Source organism: Aulonocara stuartgranti (genome assembly GCF_965226115.1).
Source record: "Aulonocara stuartgranti genome assembly, chromosome: 17".
Lineage (NCBI taxonomy): Eukaryota > Metazoa > Chordata > Actinopteri > Cichliformes > Cichlidae > Aulonocara > Aulonocara stuartgranti.
In genome coordinates this window covers 30,755,938-30,781,143 of record NC_138953.1, presented here as the reverse complement: position 1 = coordinate 30,781,143, position 25,206 = coordinate 30,755,938, and the positions used below count along the sequence as shown (strand labels likewise).

Genomic DNA, 25,206 nt, shown 5'->3' with positions numbered 1-25,206 from the left:
CTGTGCATTTTTTTTCACACTGCATCAAATTAAGGTTGATTACGTCGATTAAGCATCATGAGGTGGCGCGTGAGGGGTGGTTCCCTATTTTTTATTTATTTATTTTTGTCGTTGCTGGGAGTTGGAACCCTATTAGTTAGGTTGCTTAATATTTACGCTAAGTACTCTTTAAAATACCAGAATAGGGAGGATGGTGTAGGTCTAAGTTTATTAGATTGATCAGTATTGCTGAACTATGAAATATTTTTTTTTGTATACAGGTGTAACAGAATAGCTTTAGTGTAGTTGTTGTTTTAAACTTGAGTATGAACTTATACAAAATGCAGCAAGATATTTAAAAAACAGTTTTGTTGATTAAAAAACACTATATCGGATTCATATCGGTATCGGCAGATATCCAAATTTATGATATTGGTATCGGTATCGGACATAAAAAAGTGGTATCGTGCCATCTCTAGTACAAACAGAGAGCACAATATGAGCATTCACACTCTGGCATGCTTGCAAACACACACATGCACCTACTCAAGGAGATAGATTGAGGGTCCCATTGAGCACAGAGGCCCGGGGTCAGATTTTAGGGTCAGCGTTTGGGTCACTTGACGTGTCTGTCGGGGGAGACTTTCAGAGTGATGAAGGACTGGCAGAGCCAGAAGACAAACACAGAGGAAAACGCAAAGAGCGTGAATCATATTTGACGATCTGTGCTGACTGTGAGCGCGCGCATGCCGATCCCTCATCAATTATCCTCATCACCATCTGACCCCGGAGTGGTTTGGTTTTCAGTGACAGATGAGTCTGTGTTTTTGTGTTCGCTAATCCACGCTAGTCTGCTTCATCATTTGCATGTTCTGTTAAAACGGTTGATTCTCCGTGTTTTTGTGCATGTCCTGCTTCTGCTTTCTCATCTGCCTTTTTCTGTTTTAACAACACCATCTCTTCCTTCAGAGAGATTATGCATTCGGCTCATTCCCACAACACAAACCCGCCTGTTGGGATCGCCACCAGTGACGCCTATTGGGTAGATGCCTTGTGTATGATTGATACTAAATAAATAACTGACTGTTGATAAGCTCTCTTTCAGACATGTGAAGACCTGTCAGACACGTGTGCATTTGCACCTCAGGTTCTTCAGCGTTTGAAGAAGTATTTTTATGCTTATTGAAATAAACCTAGGTAATAACTATGTACCGTACAGAGTTTCAATAGCAGCTGTCAATAAATTATGTCAACACAGTAGGGGAAGGTTTAATGGTACAAGATTTATGCAGTTTGCTCATACTCCTCTGCATTGTTCATCGATCAAGTTTGCAGTCAACAAGTAATACTGCCACATGAAACCTGTGACTAATGTTGTTATCTAATGTAACTAGGAAGTTTTGCTTGGGCCCAGCTCTTCAGGTTTGGGGGTATGGTTCCCTCTACAGTCGCAGAAATAAGCTTTGAGTAGTAAAAATATCCTAAGAAGAAGCTTGAAATGTTCTAGATATCGCAATGTGTGGCACGTGTCGCTCCTCGGGTGGGACAGTGCGGCCGGACGAGGTTTTGCATTCCCTGCTCAGCGGGGGAACCATGACAGTAATGTTTCCAGATGGCGGGGGTTCAAGCAGCAAAGTAGGCCCACAAGTTTAATCCCCCGTACCCGTGATACACTAAGAGATCTGTTTATGGATGTCAGTATCTCTAGTCTGACATGATATTTTCACAAATGCCAGTTAAGTTCTTCATACAGTGAGACCATGTCTGAACATGTCTGAGACAAATGCGTGGGTGTTGGTCGGGTTTTTATCAGAAAAATTAATGATTTACTCTGGATTGCACGCCGCAACATTCACGAACAGCGATGCTGCTCCACGTGTCGGCACGGCACTTGTTACAGGCAGGTGTGGGGAGTCGTTTTGAAGTTATGGTTCCGATGGATCGTGTCTTGGCGCACACGTTTCCCTTCACCGGTCACCAGTCATCACATAAAGGGTCATATGTGTCGAAAAGCTGCTTGAACAGACAGCTTGTTATGGCCAAGCTGTCTTATCACAAACCAAATGGATTTATCAATGCAAACATTCTGGCTGTGCAGCACTTCCTTCAGCGTGCATCCATACATGTTATGTGTGCGCTGCACTGTGTATGAATTCATGTTTGGCTCTTGCTCTGTTTTTGCCCGACTGAAACTTTCTTACCTACTTTTTTCTCCTCTCTGACTTCAACCCTGTTTTTCTGACCTCTATTAAACCTCCAGCAGCTGATGTAACGTGTGTGTATGTGCGCACGCGCTCATGCTCTTTTGTTTTTATCTCAGCCAGCGAGTCTAGAAGAGGGATTTCTGTTGGCAGCGCGCTCCTATTGCTTTTCTGCTCATTCAGTTCGAGTATACGTAATCTAAATGGACCAAAAAATGCATATGTGATTAAAATACAGCAAAACATTTGTTTCCAATTTGCATGTTTTATATATGTATCTGGTCATTTTCACTTTATGTACGTAATTTACTTAATATTCTGTTACACTGTTAAGATTTTTATGATATATACTTTTACTTTTTACCACATTGTCATATATAATGAGTCTAATAAGCAGCACTTGGGTTTTCTTTAAATTCTTACAGTTATTTATGGCAGCCCATTCTTACATACCCCACCTGTTAAAGTAGTTAAAAGGACCAGGAAATAATGAGTTATACTCCTGCATACTGCTAGCCAATGAGTTCATAGCTGGCCAAGAAACAAAATGCAGTTGTTCAAATGCATTTTGCAAAGTCTTTCCAAGATATGGTCTCCTGCTTACCCCATATCATCTTCATAAATAAATACATCCATATTTTCTTGCTTTTTTGACTAGAATAGAGGAAAGAATAGACAAGAGGAGAATTAGTGCCTCTTACATCTTAATCCGACCCTTATTTCTATTTTAGGCTACAATTGTTCTACCCCAGGCTTGAAAATCATATTGTCATAGCTTATTGTTGTCATTGTTTCAAAGGAAGAAGGTTGGACATCTTTCATACTGCGGAGAATTCAGGTTACAGACACAGTGAAAGTTTCTTTTACAGTTACAGCGCAGTGGTGATAAAAGCTGGTTTATTCTACAGCTCTTTGTAAAGCTAATTGTAGCCAGATGCACCTTATGATTAATTATAGTGTTTCCTTTCAGAGGCAGCAGAGCTGTACATTATTGTAATTATCCAGTTTCTCGCCATATAACAGAAGAGTCTGACAACCATCGCAGCAAAAAGAAGCAGCTGAAATAACAGGCTAACTTTTTTACTATAGGCTGAGACCCAAAGTGATTCATGAGATGCTCCTCTGGGATAATAAAGTAGTTAGTAAGGTGAAGTAAAATGTGTTGTCTTGGACAAAAAAAGGAAGCACTTCATTGCAAACACACTTGGAAATATAACAAGCTTTAGAGTTCATATTTGGTATGACCACCTTTATTCTTCAACTTAGCCTGAACTCTCTTAGGTAAACTTTGTCATTTCTTTAAGTAGTCTTCAGGAATAGTTCTCTAGGCTTCTTCGTGAAGGACATTCAAAGCTCTTCTTTGTGTGTTTGTTGCCTTTTGTGCCGTTCTCTGTCAGCATGATCCCCTGCGTCCATAATATTGAGCTCCAGGCTCTGAGACTAATCTATGACTGACATTTTTCCATTATGTGTTTTTCTATCCAGATATGCTTTAAACTGCAGTGTTTGGAATCATTGTTCTACTAATCAATAAAGCTGTTTGCAATCACATATTTTCCAGAACTTGTTGCATTGTGGTTGAAAACCCAAAACTACTTTGCTGTCCTTTCATGTCCTTAGGAAGTAGGCATCATGCAATATATATAGTTGTTTTTAGTCCTGACAACTCTTCTTTTGTTCTCCAGTTGTACAGTTTCCTCAAATTTTTAAAGAGCAAACTGCACATCATGTAGCAATATGTCAAGTTTTCAGCTAATAGCGCTCTATCATTCTCCGAGCACTATTATGTGTGGTTCTAGACTTGAACACTAGCATCAAATAACAGTATTTTATTATTTATTTTATTACTTTATTGTATTTTAGATTCTTCCACCAGTTTGAGTCCCTTCTTTGCTCCAGTTCACTTGAATCGGGGTCAGTTTGTACTGCAATGTTAGTGATACTTACAGGTTACATGCACTATGTTGTTCATAGTCTGGCTGTGGAAATTTGGAAAAGAACAGTTAGGATCATTATATTGGTAAAAACCTTCTCAACCTTCTTAATTCGAATTTAAAAATACATTAAGAGCTTGCTCTGGGCTTCAGAGGGGAAAAAAGGAAACATTTCCAGCTTTAAAAATGAAGCTATTTCATGCCTCATTATTTTAAACAATGTTAGCCTGAGCAGAGGTAAGAACTACTGATTCTGGCTGTCGCTCTATGAATTAACCTTTTGATTTTTCTCCTTTTGCAAAAGTGTCTTTGTTAAACTTTTAATCGGGGTTATCTTGGTATAAGAGTTCACTTTAGGAAAAGTTTGTTATATTGTGTGCGAATTTTTGTAGTAGTCTCATTACGAGGCCTCGTTGCCATTATTACTCTTATCTATCCCGAGAATGAGACTCATTATGAAGTTATACAAGTTTGCTTTTGTCTCAATTGACAGCTCATTATATGCACATCTTCCCTCCCACTCTTCTCATCTCTGCAAATCCAGCATGTCCTCTCGTTCTTTCCTGTTATTATCTTCCCTTCTTCCTACTTCTCCTCATTCTCTTCTCTTGATCATCCTTAAAACCTCCGTCTCCTCCTCCCGCTTTTCTCTCCTCTTCCGTTCCTCATCTCCTCTTCTGCTCTGCTCCCATCAGCCCTCCTTCTCTATACTCCGCCCCCTTTTCTTTCCCTTTAATTTCCCCATTCCTCTCTACATCTTAGCACTTTTGAATGCCTTCCCACTACTCTGTCGTCTAATTCTTGCTAAATAACAACCGAATCGAAACCAGAAAAACAGTGTTTTCATGCATCAACAACATCAGCGGCACAGCCCTCATTTTGCTTGACAAAGGCAGCGTGTTTTTCTAGTTGATGTAAGCGTTAGATTGACTCAGGCCTTGTGACATTGACATCTCTGTCTCTCACTGAGGCTTTAGAGAGACAGACAGGCACCTCTGCAGTAACCCTACACCATGAGTGTGTGTTTGTGTGTGCGCACATTCACACAGTTATTGCATCATTGTCATATAATCCAGTCTCCATTTCTGCCTCTCTAGACTTTTCTCCATCTCTCGCATCTTTTGTTTTCACAGTTGGCTGGATTGTAGCTGTCAAGGAAAGCGCAGTGTTTTTGAAATCTTTTATTTATTTTGGACTTCACAGTCTTGTCCAATTTCCTTGTTCCCTGAGAAACGTTATTATCCCAAACGTGTACAAACGCTGTTTTTCACTGTATGGAATATCTCTGCATTGTGTGTTGTCCCAACAGGAAACACTTCAGAGGACAAATATGCCCATTTCCTCTTCCTGTAACCTCACTTCCATCCTTGCTTCTGCTGTCACGCCTCTTCCTCGCTGCCTGCTTTGTTTGTCGTGTGTGCTCGTTTTCAGCGCGTTTGCATCTATAAACCTATAAAAGGAAAGGGTGCGAAAAGTCAAGAAAGATGGATGTCTTCTTAAACATTCACGTGTGTTTAAATCAGTTTGATTCAAATCAAACGTCTGCGTGTGTGCATCTCAGAGGGCTACTTGAAGAAAGTACAAGGAAAAACTAGGCTAATGTCTTGTAAGACCGTGCACTTTGGCAGTAACGGACTCACATCTGGAACAAATTAACCCTAAAACCTGCATGTAACAAAACCACAGTCACTCGTCAGACAGGCCCACAGAGAAACGCACATAAACACACACACACATGCACGCACGCATAAACATGAACACTTGGCTGCAGATCATACTGGATCTCGTCCAGTTGTCTCTCACAGATTACTTCAGTTTTTATTGCATGGCTCTATCGGTAGCCTGTATCTGTTCAACTTCTCTGGTTACCCCGGTCAAGGATGGAGCCTAAATGGGTTGCTCTGCCTCGCTTTAACCAACCAGCTGCAAAGGAAATATGGGCCATTGCTAAGTGAGGAAAAGGACAGAAAAGGGGGGGAAATGCAGATGTTCTTTTGCATTCACTTCCACTTCCAGCCATTTCTTTTGTCTCATTTCCTCACATCTCTTTTCCCACTCTCTTTCTGTGTTTACATGAGCTAATCCTCCTTTTATGTTTATTGTATAGAAGAGAGTTGTGAAGTGGTGTGTGTGTGTGTGTGTGTGAGTGCGTTTGTGTATTTATGCACACATGCATATGGTTTCTTTTACTTTAGTAGTTCTTTGTGTGCATGTGTGCGCCTTCAGTGTTTCTGTTAATCTGTTGACAGCCTTGCAGGCTTGTGGAGGAGTCTGAAACGGCACAAGCGCACAAACACATCATTGACATAGTGTGTAGTGTCCTACGAGTCGGTGTGCGTTTGTGCTGCAGCAACACTATATTCATGTAAACACCCTGTTGGTTCCTCTGACTAAAGTGGTTGTTAGACTGACAGAGCATAAATACTGAGCTCTTTAAATATTCAGCACACAGTTTTAAGTACACGCTTTTACTCTCCTCTCTGTTTGTGACCTAAAATTATGATTTATGTAAAAACAAAACAACTAGGATGCTTCTTAAAAAAATAAGGGGAGCCCGCGAAAGTAGAAGATAGTATCAGGTCATCCAAGTGGCCTGTTGGTGCATGGCACCAGTGTGATTCCAGTACTATCCTACAGTCAGTTTGTGTCAGTGAAAAGGAAAAATCTGTAAAAAAAAAAAAAAATCTAAAATCTAGAAATTCTAAAGTAACAAAGAGGTTAACATGGCAAACCTTGAAGAGGTTGTCATCATATTAAGTCAAAAAATATTACCTAAAATATTGCTTTCATCTTTGTCTTTGATCATTGTTTGCCAGGCGTCAGTAGAAGTGCTTGATGCTGTATGGCAGATAAATTGTAATAATTCCTGACTGGAGGTACTTATACTTCTGCAGTTTCCAAGGGTGTGCATGAAGAATATGCTTTACTCATTAAAAACATCAATTCTGACATTACATTTGCAATAAAAAAATAGAAAAATGTCAAGTAGTCGTGAACTAGATAAGTTAATACTTAAAAAAGATTGAAATACATAGCTTAAAGAAATAAATAGTCAGTTGAAAGAAACAGGTAAATGTTTAGTGGACCTGTTAGGCTTTTTCTTATTTTTTTAGCATAGTCCAAGTCTGCGTAGCTACAGTCATTTAAAAAAGACAAATTTAAAAGCAGTCTATGCAGTCCTGTGAAAAAAGTATGCTCGATTTAATAGCTTGTGGAACCAACTTTAGCAGCAATAACCTGAAGTAATCATTATATGTATGATACCCTTCCACCACAATGCTTTTCACTTGTATGATGTGTTTGTGCTGAGGTGCTGTGTTTGATTTTTCCCAAAAAATCTGTCCATTATAGCAGCGGTCCCCAACCCCCGGGCGTCCGTGAGTCGTTTGGTACCGGGCCGCGAGAGTTGAGGCTCAGGTGTGAAATGTATGGTTTTCATGGTTTTTATCAGTTTTCAGCGTTATTTTGTTATCGTTTTTATCGTTAACTCGGTTTTCCTGGGTTTTTTCATGTGTGTTATGAATAAATCTTCTTTTTTTTCGGTACCGGTACTAGTTTTATTTTGTTGTATTTATCCGCGACACCTTAAAGGCTGGTCCGTGAAAATATTGTCGGGCATAAACCGGTGCGTGGCGCAAAAAAGGTTGGGGGCCGCTGCATTATAGCAAAACATCTCCATTTTGGCCTCATCTCTCTAAAGGACATTAATCTAAAGGTTTGTTCAGATGCAAACCCTTTGACACACTTTATGACTGAAAAGTGGCCTCTTAATATACTGGCCTGCATAAGACAAACATAATCAGAAAATAAGCACTAAGAAAAGTACATTTATCTTAACAAAAGCCTTCCAAACAAGATATACTTCTTTAGTCTTTTTCTAATCGTATGATTTAAATTGTGCTGTTTAAAGTTATTTCAAATTATATCATATGAGCACATGTCAAACATGATAGTTAGTGTTTCTACAGAGACCAGTAGAGCAAAGTCAGAAATCTTGTCTTTGAAGAAAATAAATCTAGCTAAGTTTTTGCAGGCTTCCATTGGACTCTATTACATCTTATAAGTTGTGGCAATGTCATACTGTACTTGCTCACTTTCTAAATAAAGGAACTTTTTTTTTTTAAACTACATTATTTTCTAGCTGAATGCCTTAATAGGCCATCCTTTTTGTTTACTGCAGTGCGTTAAGACACACAAAGTGCTGTCATGTGATTGGATGCTGATGGCTGCTGATCTTTAAAGTGAAACTGGAGAAGTCCTGAAGTTCAGCTTAGGCATTAATAGTGGAGGCCTAGTTTTAATGGCGTGTAAAGTGATAGTCCTCACAGATTATGTCACAGATTTTTTTCTGGGACAGTCTGAGTCCCTTCTCTAACGCTGACCCCAACCCTTCTGTTATTATCGGCTACTGCGGCCACGGCGTAATGTGTCATTTACATGTTATAGAATTGAGGAATGGCACACACCAACGTACACAGCATATAAACACACAGACATGGATATTAGGTTTCTCGTAATGAACTCCTGCCGGTAGCATCTGTTGGTATTTTAGTCGGATTTAAAAGGGATTTTATTCATGATCCTTCCACAGTACATTCACTACTGGAACTTTAACATTATGCACTCCATACTGTACAGTAACGCCACTGTTTTGCACATGTCTCACTCTGTATATTTTATTTTATATATTTTATTTATTGTTTACTCTATTTAATTTGTAAAATATGTGTACACACACACACACACACACACACGTAGAAAAATATTTAGTATACACATCCAGAAATGCATATACTATTATATATTGTACATATATTTATTAGTTTCAGATGTAGCCATTCTTGTATTTTGCTTGTTTACATTATTGTATTTTGCACAACTCTGTTGCTTGTGAAGCTCGCACACAAGAATTTCACTCACATGTGCTGTACCAATGTACCTGCACATGTGATGTGACAATAAAAGTGATTTGATTTGATTTGATTTGGTATATGGGATGTTTCCTCTTTCTTTAAAACTTCAGAGACTTTCACAGAAGCGCATGCTTTTGTTTTTTTCCCCCTGGCATTGAACATACAACTCATTCAGTTGAAGGGACATTAAATAAGATTTAAAGGTCTGAGGAGTATACACTTCAGGATCATTTCCATTCTGTCTCATCTGTTTATGATGTGTTAACATGCAGGTGGATTTCTGCTATATTAAGACTACTGCCTTTTAAACAGAAATATCCTATCGCTATATACACACAAATGCAACATACACATGCACACAAATAGGTAGAAAAGAGGCATGGGCTTCAAAAGCATTGTGACGTTCACGTCATACAGTACTGCTACACGAACACAAGTGATTATGCACACTTGATCTGGCAAACTCATTTCAATGGCACAGAGGATCTATTATGCTGAATTAATAAAGTAGCTTTGCATGATATTAGTTACAAAAAATCCACTTTTTAACAGATATCCTACTATGCAGACCCCCACTTCATTCTCTGAAACAACAGAATTTAGCTTTTGTCTCTTTAGCAGCGTCTTCTATCCGTAAAAGCCTGCTTCTTTTTGATTGGTCAGCTTTGGGAAACCTGCTGAGGGGCAGCACTTAGTGTTTGGGAACTGTACTGTCTGTGCTGTATTGGTGTGCTTTGCCTAGAAGAGACGACGATGTAAAAAAGTAGAACATTTTTAAGACTGAATATTATTTAGAGCGCGTAAAAGTTTATAAATATTCAAAGACTGTTCGGTGTTTTCAAGGGAGACAGGATTCTGAACTTTGAACTCTCAGTACAGACTGCTTGTGTAGAATTAATTGGACCACCGCATACTAAACTAATTACGAAATTAAAGGGAGCTTAAAATCTTCATATTTCAATTCCGTTTCCTTGAGTCTTCAACTCACGAACGGATGACACAAATTAAAAGAAAGTAAAAAGCAAGCGATTTATTACAGCTAATGAAAATAAACATCTAAACCAAACAACAGCTTGTTCCCTACAGCAAAGCTACTGTTTTCTTTCTTAATTCAAAACCCTTCCGTTGTGGCCAGCGGTAACCTTTCCACTGTATCCCCCTATTTTTATTATTATTTTTTTCATGTGACTTCACTGGATCTGTGTTTATGGTTTGAACAACAAAGGAACCCATTGTTGGTTGCTAATCATTTCATTTAAAACTATATTCAATGAATGCAGCTTTATAAGAGTCCTGCTTTATGCCTGTTGGCATTAGTGCGGTATTAGACTGTAAGCTTTGTTGTAAGAAATCATGTCCTGTAACTTGAGCATGTTCAAAGGGTGATGAATTGTGCCTCGCTCTTTGTTTTTAAGGCAGTCGAAATGCTGAATATCATTATTTATATCCTGTTTGGTCATCATGAAGCTGGCGTGTCAAAGTTTTACTCATTAGCTCCTGGAATTGGGATTATTCCAGGTATAATGAGATTCTTTGTTCATGGCATGCTGTTGCAGATTAACACTTTAGAGCGAAGAACTTTACACCAGAAGTTCCGCTCGTTATCCTCAGATTTCCTCTCATTAGCCTTGGATCAAGATTGGATCAAGTGACTGAATCGTAGAGGCTGATGTCAGAAGGGGGGCCATATTTAAAACCCATCCTGCTCTTAATCTGAGGGAATGTGTGAATGGAAAATGTGTAGGATAGTAAGGGAGTAAAAAAAATTGCCAAGGAAAAACACTGAGGAGACAGAGCAGGGGAGGGGAGATGAAGCATGACCAACAGAGCAAAGGGTAATGACTACACTGGCAGTGTGTGTGTGTGTGTGTGTGTGTGTGTGTGTGTGTGTGTGTGTGTGCCTGGCTGCACAGTGTACACCAACACAAAGAGTTGGGACAATAGTGCACAGTGAGTGGCAGGATGAGATGGCACCTATTGTTAACATTCATGAGCATACAGCATAGGCACACAGCCAGAGGTCCCATGAATGGGTCTGTTTGTCTACGAATGAGATAAAGGAAAAAAAAAAAAACCCCAGAACATCAGTGTGTGTTCCACCTGTAGGAGAAGGTAAACCGAACCATCATAAATCCCATAAATAACATTTCGCCCAGCAGAATATGTTCAGCGAACATCATGTATCTCACCTCATTTTCTGCTGAACCCACTGCTTCTGCTGCACCTAGATAGCATTACAATACACACACGTGCACACATGGCCCTGGTTACTGCAACACGTAGAGTGGTGATTGAGGGGAAACCAAAAACCACCGTAATATGAGGAAGGGAAGGGGGTCTCCGAGTGAGCCGAGCAAAAGCCGAGTGAGAGACCACAGCATAACGCAAAGACAGGCGCTGTTTAGGTGTGAATGCCTTTTTGAAATGATCAGTCAGTCCCGACTTTCTCTGCCTTCTGTTTCGTCTCGTTTCATCCATTCTTATTCACAACAGATGCTCGTTCTCTGTTCCGCTCTCTCTCTCGCGCTCTCTTTTGCTGGCTAACCATAACAAGCTGTGGTAAAGGTCTTGGCGAGGTTTGGTTTGTGTGCCTAAGTGAGGCATGTGTGGGCCTTTGTGCACTCTTGTTTATTAGATGTGTAGGCGCGTGAGGGTATAATGGGGGTGGTGGGGGTATTCTTTGCAGGAGAATGTTTCCAGACTGTGGGGGGTCTTAATGGAACGTACCGGCTCTTTTTCACGCACACACGATGAGGTCTTTAAAGTATCTAGACACAAACCAGCTCATTCACTCAGCTAAGGGGTAATTAGGATTTACATGTCCTTGTTTTCCTTTCTCGAGTTGCAACTTTCTTCAAAATTCGGGTCAGGACTCTTAAGGTTTATTAGAAGAAATTCGAATGGGGTCAGCAACTCAGTCTGGCAGATTTGGATCAAAAGTTTATTGCACGGTTAGGCTGCTTGAAGGGATTGCACGATTATAGCAAAAACATGATACTGTGTCGTGATAGAATTTGTTTTAATGAAAGCTTTTCTGTCGACATTAACCTGGGATGAGGCTGGATAGCTGCATGTAGCACACAACAGGAAACGGTGCACTTTAGTTGCGATCGCACCTCTGGGAATGTGATTTAGGTGAACCTGGGTAGTTTATGCAGGATGCAGGACACACAGCGCCAGGGGCGTATTAGCTGTTCGCACATCAATGCATTCCACCATCACACTGATTTTTATGAGGAGGCTGGCAGGTTAAAGACTGCTTAATGTATAATCCAATCATTTGCATTCTCACGTGTATCAGGTAATGCCAAGAAATGTCCAGGCTTGAAGTTCCGATATCGAAATTGCTTAGTACTCACCACTTACATTCCTCGTATTAAAAACTTTTGACATGGATGCATCATCTGGTTTTAAAACAAAACATCTGTTAATGTTTTTAGCAGCATAAACTGGATCTAAGCACTCTATTTCTCCGTATCTTGGACCCAAAGCCTACAGGAATCTGCCAATTTGCTCGTCATCGCAATATTTGGAACATAACTCTCAGGGTTCATTTGGCACGCCGTGCAAAATCCCCTTTTTCTTTTAGTGTTTTAGTTTTTTTGGTCTTATTTTGCAACATTAAACTGGTGTAATATTTGATATTCACTCAGTGAACATCAGTATACCATTGATAAAATCCTAACCATGTATAATAATGTACTTTTTCATTTTACAGTTGCATCTTTATCATTTTGCTGATGAATTCTACATTTTCCTGTAGTTTTCTACAGAAATGAGGGTTTCCTGTGATTACAGAGAGGTTGATTGGACAGTCTTGTGCCCTGTCTGTTTTAGTTTTTGAAAGCATTGCTGGCCACTCACAAGCGCACACCATAAACGCACACACACTAAAAATCTTGGTGTCCTGCAGGTATTTTTCCTCTGAATCAGGAACAGATTTTTCTTTAAATCACTGGGAAATACCCTGATCTCAATTCCCTGTAACACCTGGTAGGATCAGAAACTTTAACAGATATGTAACAAGTCTTGGCTGGTGAAACAGTTGAAGTTCCTGATGGTTTAGCATTTTCCCAACCAATTAAACTGTCAGAACAGTGTCTTTCCCTTCTTTTCCTTATGTTTGTGTCCTTTTCATTAAAAAGAAAAACTTAATAAAATTGCTGTTATATAATGTAAAGCCTGAGAAACAGTTCTCATCACGTAATCGTGTAATCATTTACGCTATATTTAGGCATCTGTTGTCCCCATGGGGATTAGCCACTTAAACAATATCCTGTAAGTTTGAAGAAGATACCACAAATTTACGACAAAGTCACGTCGTGCTTTCCTGGCTTTCGCGTTGTTTTCTTGTTCGGTCCATCTGGTGCTGCGGGTGTTGATCTCCTGTCGGGGTGCAACAGACCAGAGAGGAGCATATCACATGATCATAGTGTTAAAGCACAGAGGGATGTCCAGGCTAAATTAGCCGATCAGAGGGTATCAGCTTGCAGCATCTCTGCAGGAAACTGCTTAATACTGTAACACTGCAGGTTGTGTTTCTGCCAGCCTGTCTGGACTGCCTTGGCTGTATGTGAGTGCATGTGCTGTGCAAATAGGGCAGGCATACTTAGTGCTGTCACCTTATGCAGGGATGTGTATACGTGGCTTCTTTCAAGTTGTCAGATAGGCTAAGGGAACACAGTAAGATTACAATGCAGGGATTAGAGGGTGAGAAGTCCTTATGTTAAAAAGACCTGTACGTGTGTGTGTGTGTGTGTGTGAGTGTCAGATAAGAGGCTGCTGATTCCAGCGTGGAGGCGTGTCTCGCTTAAATGCGCGTGTATGAGAATGAGAGAGAGAGATGTGGGTTTGAATGAAAAGTGAGGATATTTTTGAGTCTGACAAACTCGAGTCTCATGATGTTTTGAAGCATGGAGAGAAAAGAAGGGATAAAGAGAGAGAGAGGGAGAGAGAAAACATCCATCCCCAACAACGTGACTAATGTGTCCCGGATCAAATTTATTCCTTAAATACCCGCATCCTACCACCAGCTTTGTTTTATTTTAAACGTGCTCTTCTTTTAGATATAAATCCACTGTCTCTGAGTAGAGTGCTGGAGCCACTACTACTATGTGCATCAGAGATGTGTGTGTGTGTCCATTTATACACTAGAACGAAGAAGGAAACATTAATAATGGATTAGCAGCCCCATTAGACCTGCTGTCTGCTTTCTCAGGCCCATGTCTGTGGACACAAATGCGCACACATGCACTTGTGTTTTCATTACTTGAGAGAACATCGTGTTGACTTGGATGCATTTCCTGCAGACTAACTGTAACAATAACCATAGCGCCCTAAACCTGACCTTGAACCAAATCTTCACCTTATGCAGCACATGTTACATGTAACACACTTGCTTATAATCTGACTGTTTTTGCACATTTACTCGTGAGAAATGCGAGTACACACACAGTGAGTGCATGAATGAGTGATTAAGTCAACGACTGAGTAAATCTTCTAATGTCCAGAGGGAGGTGTCTTAGGAGAGATATGAGTGGTCAGGGTCTTTTCTAAGTGCTGCTGGGAAATGGAATGCTGGCTTCCAGGCAGTCAGGTGACCTACGGCCATGGTGAGCGTGGAGTCATGTGATCATAATAGGAAAGAGATAATAGAAGAGCGAGGGGGTACAGTCAGCACTCACATGGATGTTTTGTGTGTCGATTGCTAATGGGCTATCGCTGGGCAAATGGTTGCTGCAGGATAAAGGGATAAGATGTTACAGGCCATAAAACACTCACACCCTCCCTGACACACATTAATGCACTTCAGAAACACACTAAACCTTTCCGACATCCCCCTCTCCTCTCTCTCTCTCTCACTCTCGAAGTCATATGATATAGATGAGGCCCTGGGTTATACAATATGACAGTATGAGATCATCACCTCAGAGATTGTCCTAATCTCTGAAGGAGCTCACAAGATTTTCTAATAGCTTTATAACATTTCCGAACGCTTGCTCATTGTGACCGAGCAGCGCCGAACTGTTTGAGCGGCTGTTTGTTTGTCAAAGCTAGTGGTCTAAACGGTGATAGTTTTTTTTATTTCTTTATGAAAAATATTCCCATGTACACACAATTTAACTGACTTCAGAACTACAATCATTATAAAATAAACTACTACTCAAACTGGGGGTTTAGTAGTCGTGTTATTGAGAAATTCATTTAAGAACCTGAAGGTACTGCAAGTGGAGATTTATTCTTTTAGAAACACACAAAAGGAACGAAGAAAATTCCCCCTCACATTTACACACAAGTGCTTGAAATGATCAAATATTGCATAAAAGGTATTTTTATGGTGATTTAACATCATAAAATCTAAATTAGTTTATCTAAAATACCATACAGCACTTCTTTTTCTACTTATTGGATTTAAAAGTTTCCATCTGTTCACTTAAATTTTCAGGAATTTTTCCGGTGCGCCACTGTGTCCAAGGTTTTTGGGGTGGTTTGTGGGGCTGTTATCAAATCAGACTGTGTACTGAAGCTTTAAAACCATTTGAATGATTGATGGCAAGTGTCTCGTCTGTCTCAGATGATTTTGCTAATGCACTGGATGTTTTGTGTTGGGTCGGATTCATATTCAAATAGAGGACTAAAATAAAACAATACAAAGCTTAGAAAAAAAGAAGAGCAGATTAACAGCATTTTATGAAAGACAGCGTTGATGTTTTGGACTGAAAAAATAAAAGAGTTGAATGATGTGCCCTCATTGGACCTCTTTTTAAAAAGTGGTTGCCTTGGCGATAATCCCTGTAACATTATGGGAGTAGGTGTCTAAGCTCTGACGTCTATAGCCTCTAAACCACTGCCGTTTCTTATATTTTTAGACTGTATACTGTGGTGTCTGCACCTCGATGGAGACGCAGCCCCGTGTGTCAATCCTGCTGCTCTTTCTGTGCTCATCTGTAAACCAATCTGTCAGTTCACTTTCCCATAATTTCATCCTCTAAAAGGGTCACCGACGTTATGAAACGACCTGGATGTGTCACGACTTTCTGTCAAAGCACGAATTTCTGTTTGTCCCACGTTAATTGGAGCACCTCTTTCATATTTGTTTTAATCCTTTTCCCAAATCTGGCTCAACTTGCTTGTAACTGCCAGACTTAATAATTTAGAGAAATTTAGACTTTTTTGGGCCTAAATCCTGTGAGTACTGAGATGTCGTCACCTTATTTTATCGTCGTCAGGCAGCCGTGATTTTGTTTATTTTTGGGGAGCGATGTGCTGAATGTGTCAAATATGGTTAGACACAGAGCTGGTGAAGAGCGGTTCAAAACACATGCAGACAAAAGCAAATAATCACACAGATATTAAGCTTACCATTAGACATTCCCACTAAAATTGATAAACAAGCCTAGCACAATTTACTAAATAATATACTCCTTTAAATTGCAACAATTTAGTTTAGTTTTATTTTGTGAATATGGATTTGGCACTTTCTGTGGTGAGGTGAAAACCCTAGCAGTCAGACGATCCTCTATGAGCAATGATTTGGTGACAGTGGGGTGGAAGAACTCCCTTTTAACAGGAAGTGACCTCCAGGATGACAGGAAGAGCCCAAAGAAGACAATAACAACAAAAAGACAGCACAGAGTGATCGTTCACTTGTTTATTAGTAAACTACTTAGGATTTTCCTGACATATTTGTCAGTATACAAACGCACAAACGCGGGCATGCTTAAAGATTTTTACAGCAGGTCCCCTGCTAACATTGACTTTTGCGTTTTTATTGAGGTATCAGTGGTTGAGCTGGAATTCCTGTTAAAATGTGTGGAGGATGTTTCTGAGAAGCCAGTATTCCACAGGAGGGAGGAATGCAGACTGTGGCTTTTTTTTTTTTTCTCAGCTTGTTTTGGTCAACCTCCTACTGGGAGGCTGCTACCACTTCAGGTAAAGACAGCTGAAGCTTGGTGCAAGCGCTGGAGACTGCAATTCCCATTGAGAATAACAATGATGACGTAGGTGGTGGAAGCCGAGGATTTGATGTGTGTTCATTATCAAGAAGCCATTTACTGCAGCAGTTGAGTCCATTTTCACTTAGATAGCGATCGGGGGGGGGTTAGCGTCTTATGATTTTCTGGTTCTGGGTTTTCAGACAATGAACTTCTCTTTAAATCATCCTCTAACCCTAACAGTTTTATATTTCCCAATAAAATAGTCACCCGAGTAGCTTGTCAATTGGTTGAACACTGACTAATTTTGTAAATGTAGGACTGCTGGCAAAATTTCATGAACACATAAATGCAACACAGGTGTGAATATTAGCCTTTGGTTTGAAACAGAGTGCTTCACCAATAAATATCGCACAGCTCAGGTCAAAAGAAGATCGAGTGTGGAGCTGTTCGTCACTCTGTCTAATGGATTTTTGTGGAGTCTTTGAGTTAAGATGAAAGGACACTTCTCTTTTATCCCTGTCCTTTACTAGTGTAATGCAGAAAGGTTTTCGGATAGTATCAGGTTTCCCCCCCGTTTCATCTGCACTTGTATTTCAGTACAGTATGTTCAGCTGCTGTTCATCAGTGTAAAAGATTATTGTTATCAGTTTCTCTGAGCTTATATGGAGTCATGTTTCATAGGAATTGTCATTCTCCTCCCCTCCCATTTTCGTTTCTGCGTAATCTCTTTGTTCTCTTCTGATTAGCTCTCCTCTCCAGCCCTCGAGCCTCTTCCTGACTTGATTTGATTGTAATTGCACATGCTGTAATAATGTTGTACTACTGACACAGCATTAATTTAGGAAAAACATTCCCTCCCTTCTGATTCACGTTGTAACGTTTCTCTCGGTTTTTGTGTACACGTGACCAAGTTTCCCTTTCTGTCCCGTTTGCAGGATCGTAAACTGTCCAAGTCCGAGCGTCAGCGGTTCAAAGAGGAGGCCGGCATGCTGAAGGGTCTCCAGCATCCTAACATTGTCCGCTTCTATGACTCCTGGGAGGGTCCCTGCAAAGGAAAGAAATGCATCGTTCTCGTCACTGAGCTCATGACATCTGGCACGCTAAAAACGTGAGTATATGAGGGATAGAATTTTAAGATTAAGAAGCTGTGCAGGAATCTTCTGAGAAGCCAAATATTAGGACACCAGACCCATGTGCATGAACTGAAAACTATAGCTGTGACTGAAAGGTGTGAACTGCGTGATGTTAACACCCACACTGACATTTTTCTCTTGAAGAGCACTGTCAGCACAGATGATGACTCACCTCCAGTCTTTCATTGAAATGTAAAACACACACGTGTCGTCCTCTTTGCTATTAAACTAATCTGCAGTCTTTCTCTTTTTTCATATGTTCAAATGGCCTTTCACAGTACTGTTAAAAGCACCTCACATCCTGATGTTTCAGTGCTGATTGCAGCTGTGAGTCAGCCAGCCTGCCTGTGTTAAGTACGGTATTTATGTCACTTACGTCACCACAAAGGGTGAAATGACGCAGAATCATCAAAACTTTGATGCAGTTTTTGAGTTTTTATTTATTTCTCTTTTTGGACACCAAACAGTTGAATAAAACTGCTGTGGTCCCATTCGTGTCGCCGAAAATGGCTCGATCTTATCAGGGCAAAGGACACAACACATGTTGGGATCCTGTGAGGTTACACTCTCAGCCTGGGGGCCTCTGTGAGTCTGATTGGGATTTGAAAAGTTTGAGGGTGTGTCAACACTGTTATGTTCATCAACGTGTTTGAGGTCATTTTCAGCGTACATATGTGACAAACTGTACGTCGATGGCCTGCCAGCTCAACGGGCAGTTGTCAGTGTCTGCCTCTCAGACTGTCACCCCACATGCCGTGACTGAATGCCAGCCTCTTTGCCGATTAGAATAGATGTGCATCTGTGTTTGTCAATGCTATTGTTGAGCTCCTGACACAACAGAAGGCTAAACGTGGGGTGACACAGCCTGCGTCACACAGTACATCATGCGACACTGGCCCACCTGCCAGCTGCTGCTTCTGCTGCACATTCCTCTCATTCCCGACATCATTCAGGAGTGACACTGGTCATCGTCCACTTAGTTTAGGTTAAAGTGACAGAGAGGGAGACAGAAGACTACAGTGTGAGAGAGTTATGCGCAAATATTCTGATGAATAGACAAACTGATACTTAGACGTACAGTTTGAAAGCCGCTCGGTAGAGTGACAAACCTGTGAGCAAAGCACTAACAGCACTAACAAGAACCGTAGCGCCCTCCACTGGAGGACTACAAAAATTTCATACTTTTTTTTTTTAACAGAGAAGCTGCGCAGACACGCTCAGTCCTCTGCATACACCACAGAATAAACACACATTTAACAAATATAGTTTTCTATTTTCTAACTTTTTTTGGAACTTCCCACTACTTACTGAGTGAGAAAGGAAAAAAGAGAGAGAAGAGCTGTATCCTTTTTCTTCTTTTTGAATTTTACATGATTAAATTAAATATTCAGAAAAGACCTCAGTCAGAAAATCCAAAAAACTGCTTGGATCCAGAAGTGTGTGTGCCAAACAACTATAATATACTCCAAAGTAGTAACAAGTAACAAGCAGTGCATTGAACTCTTATAGATACATGATGCATACATGATATCAGGATTGCAATTCTGGTTACTTTAATTTTCCATTAATGTGTTTTTATGCACATATTGAAACAAAGACGCAACATCGTGTTTACCAGAAGACACTCCCATTTGAAAAACTGGAACCAGTGAGGGGAAAAAATACTTGCAAAAGAATCATTTTATATCAAAATTGTTGCTGATTAACTTTTTGTTGATCGACACAACAAGGTTTCTTTGTTTAAGACTATATGGAGCGGATGGATGTGCCCTTATGAAGAGGATCAAGGCATCCGAGGGGTTTGGCCATCATCCAGAAAAATACTCAGAAAGGAGAGGGACCGCTGCACACTGAAGAGATGGAAAAAGAAAGGGAGATGATGGGAGGGTGGGGGCGATAGGGGAGGAAGATAGGATGGAAATACTTGCCACCATGGAGTGCCCTTTTCTGTGTGCATCTGTGTGTGTAAGAAATGTTTATAATGCTGTCATCTTTCTGTTTTGTAAAGGTTTATTTTCGGAAGAATACTTGTCTGTTCACAAATAATAAAAACTGTATTCACTGCTCGTGAGAGCCGCACGTTCGTGTATCTACAAGTGCTAATTTGCGTGCTTGGAAACATAGCGTGGCTGAGTGCAAGCTCGCTCGATGCTTTGTTGCAGCGTCACTCTGCATGCCACAGCATTTTCCCTGTCTTTCAACGCTGTTCTGACTTCAGAACGACAAAAGAAAGAAAGCAGAGGGGATGGGCGAGGAGGGGACTTAGGTAAGGGGGAAGAAGGGGATAAGGCGTGTGGCTTCTTAAGAGAGACATCAGAGGTAGCAGGAGAGATGCGGTATGATAGAGAGAACTTAAGTTATTCACATGCACATTTTAAGGTTTGTTCACTTTAATAGTCCCTAAAATTATTATTTATGCTCTGCACACTGAAAGCCATCTCCCTGTGAAAAACAAATTGAATTTACCCAGATTTTTAAGGCTTTTAATGACAAACCATAGAAAAGCGGTTAGAGGATTAAAATAAGAAGCATATAGAAGACTTTGATTGTTAAAAATCAGGGTAAAGACTTTACTATATAGCAGAATAGCTGAATTAAAGTTGTTTTTTAATAATTAGCCATCTATCTGTTCACCCATCTATCCGGTTCACAGGGGGGTGGAGTCTATCCCAGCTGTCGCGAGACAGGATGCACCTTGGGAAGATTTAGTCAGTCTATCAAAGGGCTAACATAGGAGAGACAGACAAAGATTCACACTCATATTCACACCTACAGCCAATTTATAAGCACATATGTAACCAGCATGTCTTTGGACTGTGGGAGGAAGCTGGGGAACCTGAAGGGAATCCACACAAGCACAGGGAGAACATGCAAACTCCACAAAGAAAGGCCCCAGGCAGCCTCAGGAATGCATGCAGGATTTTAGAAAGAAGTATAGGATGCAAATATCCAGTGTTTTTCTCTGGGAAGAAGTTGAGTAGAGGTATAAAGTGGCACCAAACGAAAATGCTCAGTTAAGCCCAGCACTCAGTGAGTGTACTTTCCATTGCTCGTTAATGGATGCTTTCTGCTCCGTCAAAGATACTGGGTCACAGCTAAAAGTTGTTGAGCCTCTGTGGCTGTAACACAGCAATCTGGATGTGGCTTAAGCACACCGCTCTATTATGCTGTAATGCTCACACGGTGTTATGTGAGAATTACTTGTCAGTTAGGACGGAGTTGCAGATGCTGAATTATTAGAGCAGCCAGTGACACCGTGGAGCTGACGGTAATGCTGGAGTCAGACTTATTGATGTCGCTCTGCATCGGGTCAGCTGTCTGGAAGCGGAGCTGGAAGAGGGCATTGCTGGCTGAGACAGAAACATTGTTTGCAGAGTCAGTCTATAGTTCAGTCAGCTGCCTGCTATTCACCAGATCCATGGGGACATTTCTGAGCTAAGCTTGGATATTGAATTAAATACACTAATTAGATCAAAGCCACGATTACTTAGCTCCTCTGCCTGCTTTAAGGCTGTGAAATTAGCACACCATGAAGAAGACTCACGGGGCGGTTGATCTCAGGAGTACGCCCTACCTACTGTGCTCATTGGTCACATTTGGCACAATACCAAGAAGAGGAAGACGCACATTTCTCTGTAGAGTTGAATTGATTTTCAGTCAGCTAATCAAGACAGACAAATGTTTTCTGAGTGAGTTCTTAGAGCTCTTGGAAATAACAAGAACTGCCTCTGATTTAATCAAAAACAAAATCAATCAAGTGCAGTGCTTTGCTAAGAATAGGAGAAATGTTCAGTCTAGATTCACAGTACTTTGCTGTTTTGTTGTAACATTCCTGTGGAATTTCCTCTCATTTTCCTCGCACATTCCAAAGACTTACAAACCAGGTGGATCGACTCAATCACCCACAGGTGTGGATCTGAGTTGGCTCTATGATGGCCTGGCAACCTGTCAAAGGGTGTTTCCCTGCTTTTCGCACTGGGATGTGTTCCAAGTTTAGTGAAGAGAGAGAAAAAAGAACTGATGCAGAAGAAGATCTGGTTGAATTATAAGCAACGTAAGATACAATCCCGATTCATAGAAGCCGGTGCAGGCACATGTTGCATGTACGGGACAGTAGTCGAAACCTTTTGATTGCTGTGTATAGTTGCCTTCGGAGAAAACAAGTAAATAACAATCTGCTGAATAAAGACAGAGATTATCAGTGCTGGCTGCTCATTGACTCTACAGCTGCTTTCAGACATTTCTGTGCAGCACTACATGTTTCTGCTTTTTTACTCCCTTATTCGGTCCTTGCATAGCTGTGTCTTTCATAGTTTTTTATGCAGAGTAGAGCAGCTGCATTAAAAAAAGTGATTTTCTGTAGCTAGTGGTTTTACACAGTGTGATATTCTGAGAGGCCATATGCTGGCAGCTAGCGTGCCGGGACAAAGGCCACTTGAACAAGATACAAGAGCTGAATCTCCTCCTGTGTGCATAATCGTGACCACTTTCTCTTGCTTTGCAAAACACACAGTTTCTTATGTGAGATTTCTTTGTCCTGCAGCTACCTGAAGCGATTCAAGGTGATGAAAATCAAAGTTCTGCGTTCATGGTGCAGACAGATCCTGAAAGGCCTTCACTTCCTGCACACCAGAGCGCCACCCATCATTCACAGAGACCTGAAATGCGACAACATCTTTATCACAGGGCCCACGGGCTCGGTGAAGATAGGGGACCTAGGGTTGGCCACGCTGAAGAGAGCCTCTTTTGCCAAGAGCGTCATAGGTAGGACGGTGCATACGCAGCATCTCAAATTCTCAGAAATGCTAAGACACAAAAATGTGGTTTGCGAAGGCTGCGAAACTGAAATAACTGGGATCTTTTATTTGAGCTCGCTGCGGCGATAATAACCACTTTACATGCATAAGCACATTATGTACACGCCCACTGTAGATAAATTTTACTACTTGAAAAATGTCTGGTTGTTAAAGCTAACCGCAGGCATGTGAAAAGTGATACGGCTTCCAAAGAAACTGTTAGTAAGTTGGGATTCAGTTGTCTTGAAATGTAACCGTTACAAACACATAAACCGAAAGTGCACCGCACTCGGACAATGTTTATGACACATACTTTGAGTCTGCAGTTTTCCCTCATAATAACCTGGGTACCTTTCAGTAGTTTTGTTGTACAGCTGACCACAGGTATTCAAGCTCTGCTCGCACCAAGTACGTAAATATACACTCTTCTCTGCACTTGAGACAAGAATGAGAAGCTCAGTAAATCTCACTGCTTCTTTGTAGCAATTAGGCAAACCTCAAGTATTCAGGCTTCACTTCCACAAACTGAGTCTGTGGCAGCACTAAGTGGATGCAGGTTTGAAATTTTAGCCCTTTTATTTCCAGCTGGAGTTTATTAGATTTCAATCTCTGATTTTATGTTTTATCATTTTTACAGTATTTGTACATCATGGTGTGCAAGTTAGGAGCATGTCCTAGCATAACATACATGTTTTTCTCCACTTTCTAATCACCAGGTACACCAGAGTTTATGGCTCCAGAGATGTATGAGGAAAAGTATGATGAATCTGTAGACGTCTATGCTTTTGGGATGTGTATGCTGGAGATGGCTACCTCAGAGTACCCCTACTCCGAATGCCAAAACGCTGCCCAGATCTACAGACGAGTTACTAGTGTAAGTATGCATTCTCTGCTCAGTCTGTACCTGCAGGTGCATCAGCTGAGAGTGGTAGGAAACCAGTTGGTCCCATTTATGTTGTATCTAACCGTCTCGTTTGTTGTTTTTGCCTCTTGTCTCTATTTTCCGCTGTGAGCCACTCCTCCTCACCCTTGTTTACTGACTGTATTAACAAGTTTGGCATGAGCTGCAGAAGATCCAGTCATATGATTGTGTTTTTGCCCTGATTAGTCTTATGTTTTTGCTTATGCTCTCTCCCTCTCACACTACATTGCAGTTTGTCTTGCGAAGGGATAAAAGCGAACGGAAAGCACTTTTCCCAAACGCAAATCTGAAATCGATAGTCAGTCTATAGTTATTTTAGACGAATTGACACTTATTGAGAAGCTTTTATTCCACTTAGTGTAATGCAGTATAATTAATTCAACTGTCCCATAAACACTAACGCTGTGAGCCGAGCTGGGGAGAGTACAGTTCACCTCCATAAATGTCAGCAAAAGCAGTGAGAGTGACACACTGCGCTGAAATGAAACAGTGCATGAGAATAACGTATTTTTATCGCCCGCCTGAGGGAATAGGCCACACCCCCAGCGGGGAGGTAGTGGGAACACTGGTAGCACTCTGGGGCGTTTTTGAGGTTGCATTTAATCAATTATCAGGTTTAAACAAAGGTTCTGTGTTTACTCTTTACTCTTTACGAAAGAGATTTTTAGTTCAAAATACAATGAATGACAAAAAAGTGATTTCTTTAGTCGGGGGGGGAGGAGCCCTAGGCCTCAAGGTCCTGCAGGTTTTAGATGTGGCCTTGATCCAACACAGCTGAAGTTTTCCAGAGGCCTGATAATGAACTAATCATCTGATTCAGGTGACCCAGGGTGAGATCTAAAACCTGCAGGACACCGGCCCTTGAGGCCTCGAGTTCCCCGCCCCTGCTTTAGTCTAATAAAAGATTAATTTGGTTTTGAAATGACAAATTTAAGAAGAAGAAATATTTCCAGTAATGAAATTTTCTGCATAATGAAAGTAATAACATGGATTTTATGTTGTCAGGTGAGTTTAGTTATTTGTTGAGTTATTGAAAATGTCTTCTGATTGCCACAAATTACATTTCAAAAAATGTACTGGCACAAACTCCTACTTTTTTCTTTTCTTCGTCTGGCATCATCCCATCCAGTCAGATTTTATAAGATTTCTCAGATTTGTTAATGTCCCTCCTTTTCTAAAATTTAGTTGACAGTTGGCTGGAGAGACAGACAATAAAGCAAATGCAGAGAGGACCAGATGCAGGCTGTTTTAAGCCTAGTGCTGCTGAGGTCATCACCCCAGCACACACACACACACACACAGACAGACAGATGAGCGCTGTCTCCCTCTTTTCGTCACTCGACTCAGCTCTCTGGATGCTGACAGTGATGCTTAATAGACGTGAGGAATAT

At 40.8% G+C, this 25,206-nt stretch overlaps 1 protein-coding gene across 7 annotated transcripts in view; it reads left to right on the top strand.

Moving 5' to 3' along the window:
* The window catches only part of wnk1b (WNK lysine deficient protein kinase 1b), a 100,374-nt gene that overhangs the window by 33,517 nt on the left and 41,651 nt on the right, over positions 1-25,206 (top strand). For all 7 annotated transcript variants that reach the window (XM_082511924.1, XM_082511928.1, XM_082511927.1 and 4 more), the window contains exons 3-5: positions 17,900-18,072; positions 22,641-22,861; positions 23,610-23,767. In XM_082511924.1, coding sequence (XP_082368050.1) covers positions 17,900-18,072; positions 22,641-22,861; positions 23,610-23,767 — 552 coding nt within the window. The remainder of the gene's footprint in view (positions 1-17,899; positions 18,073-22,640; positions 22,862-23,609; positions 23,768-25,206) is intronic.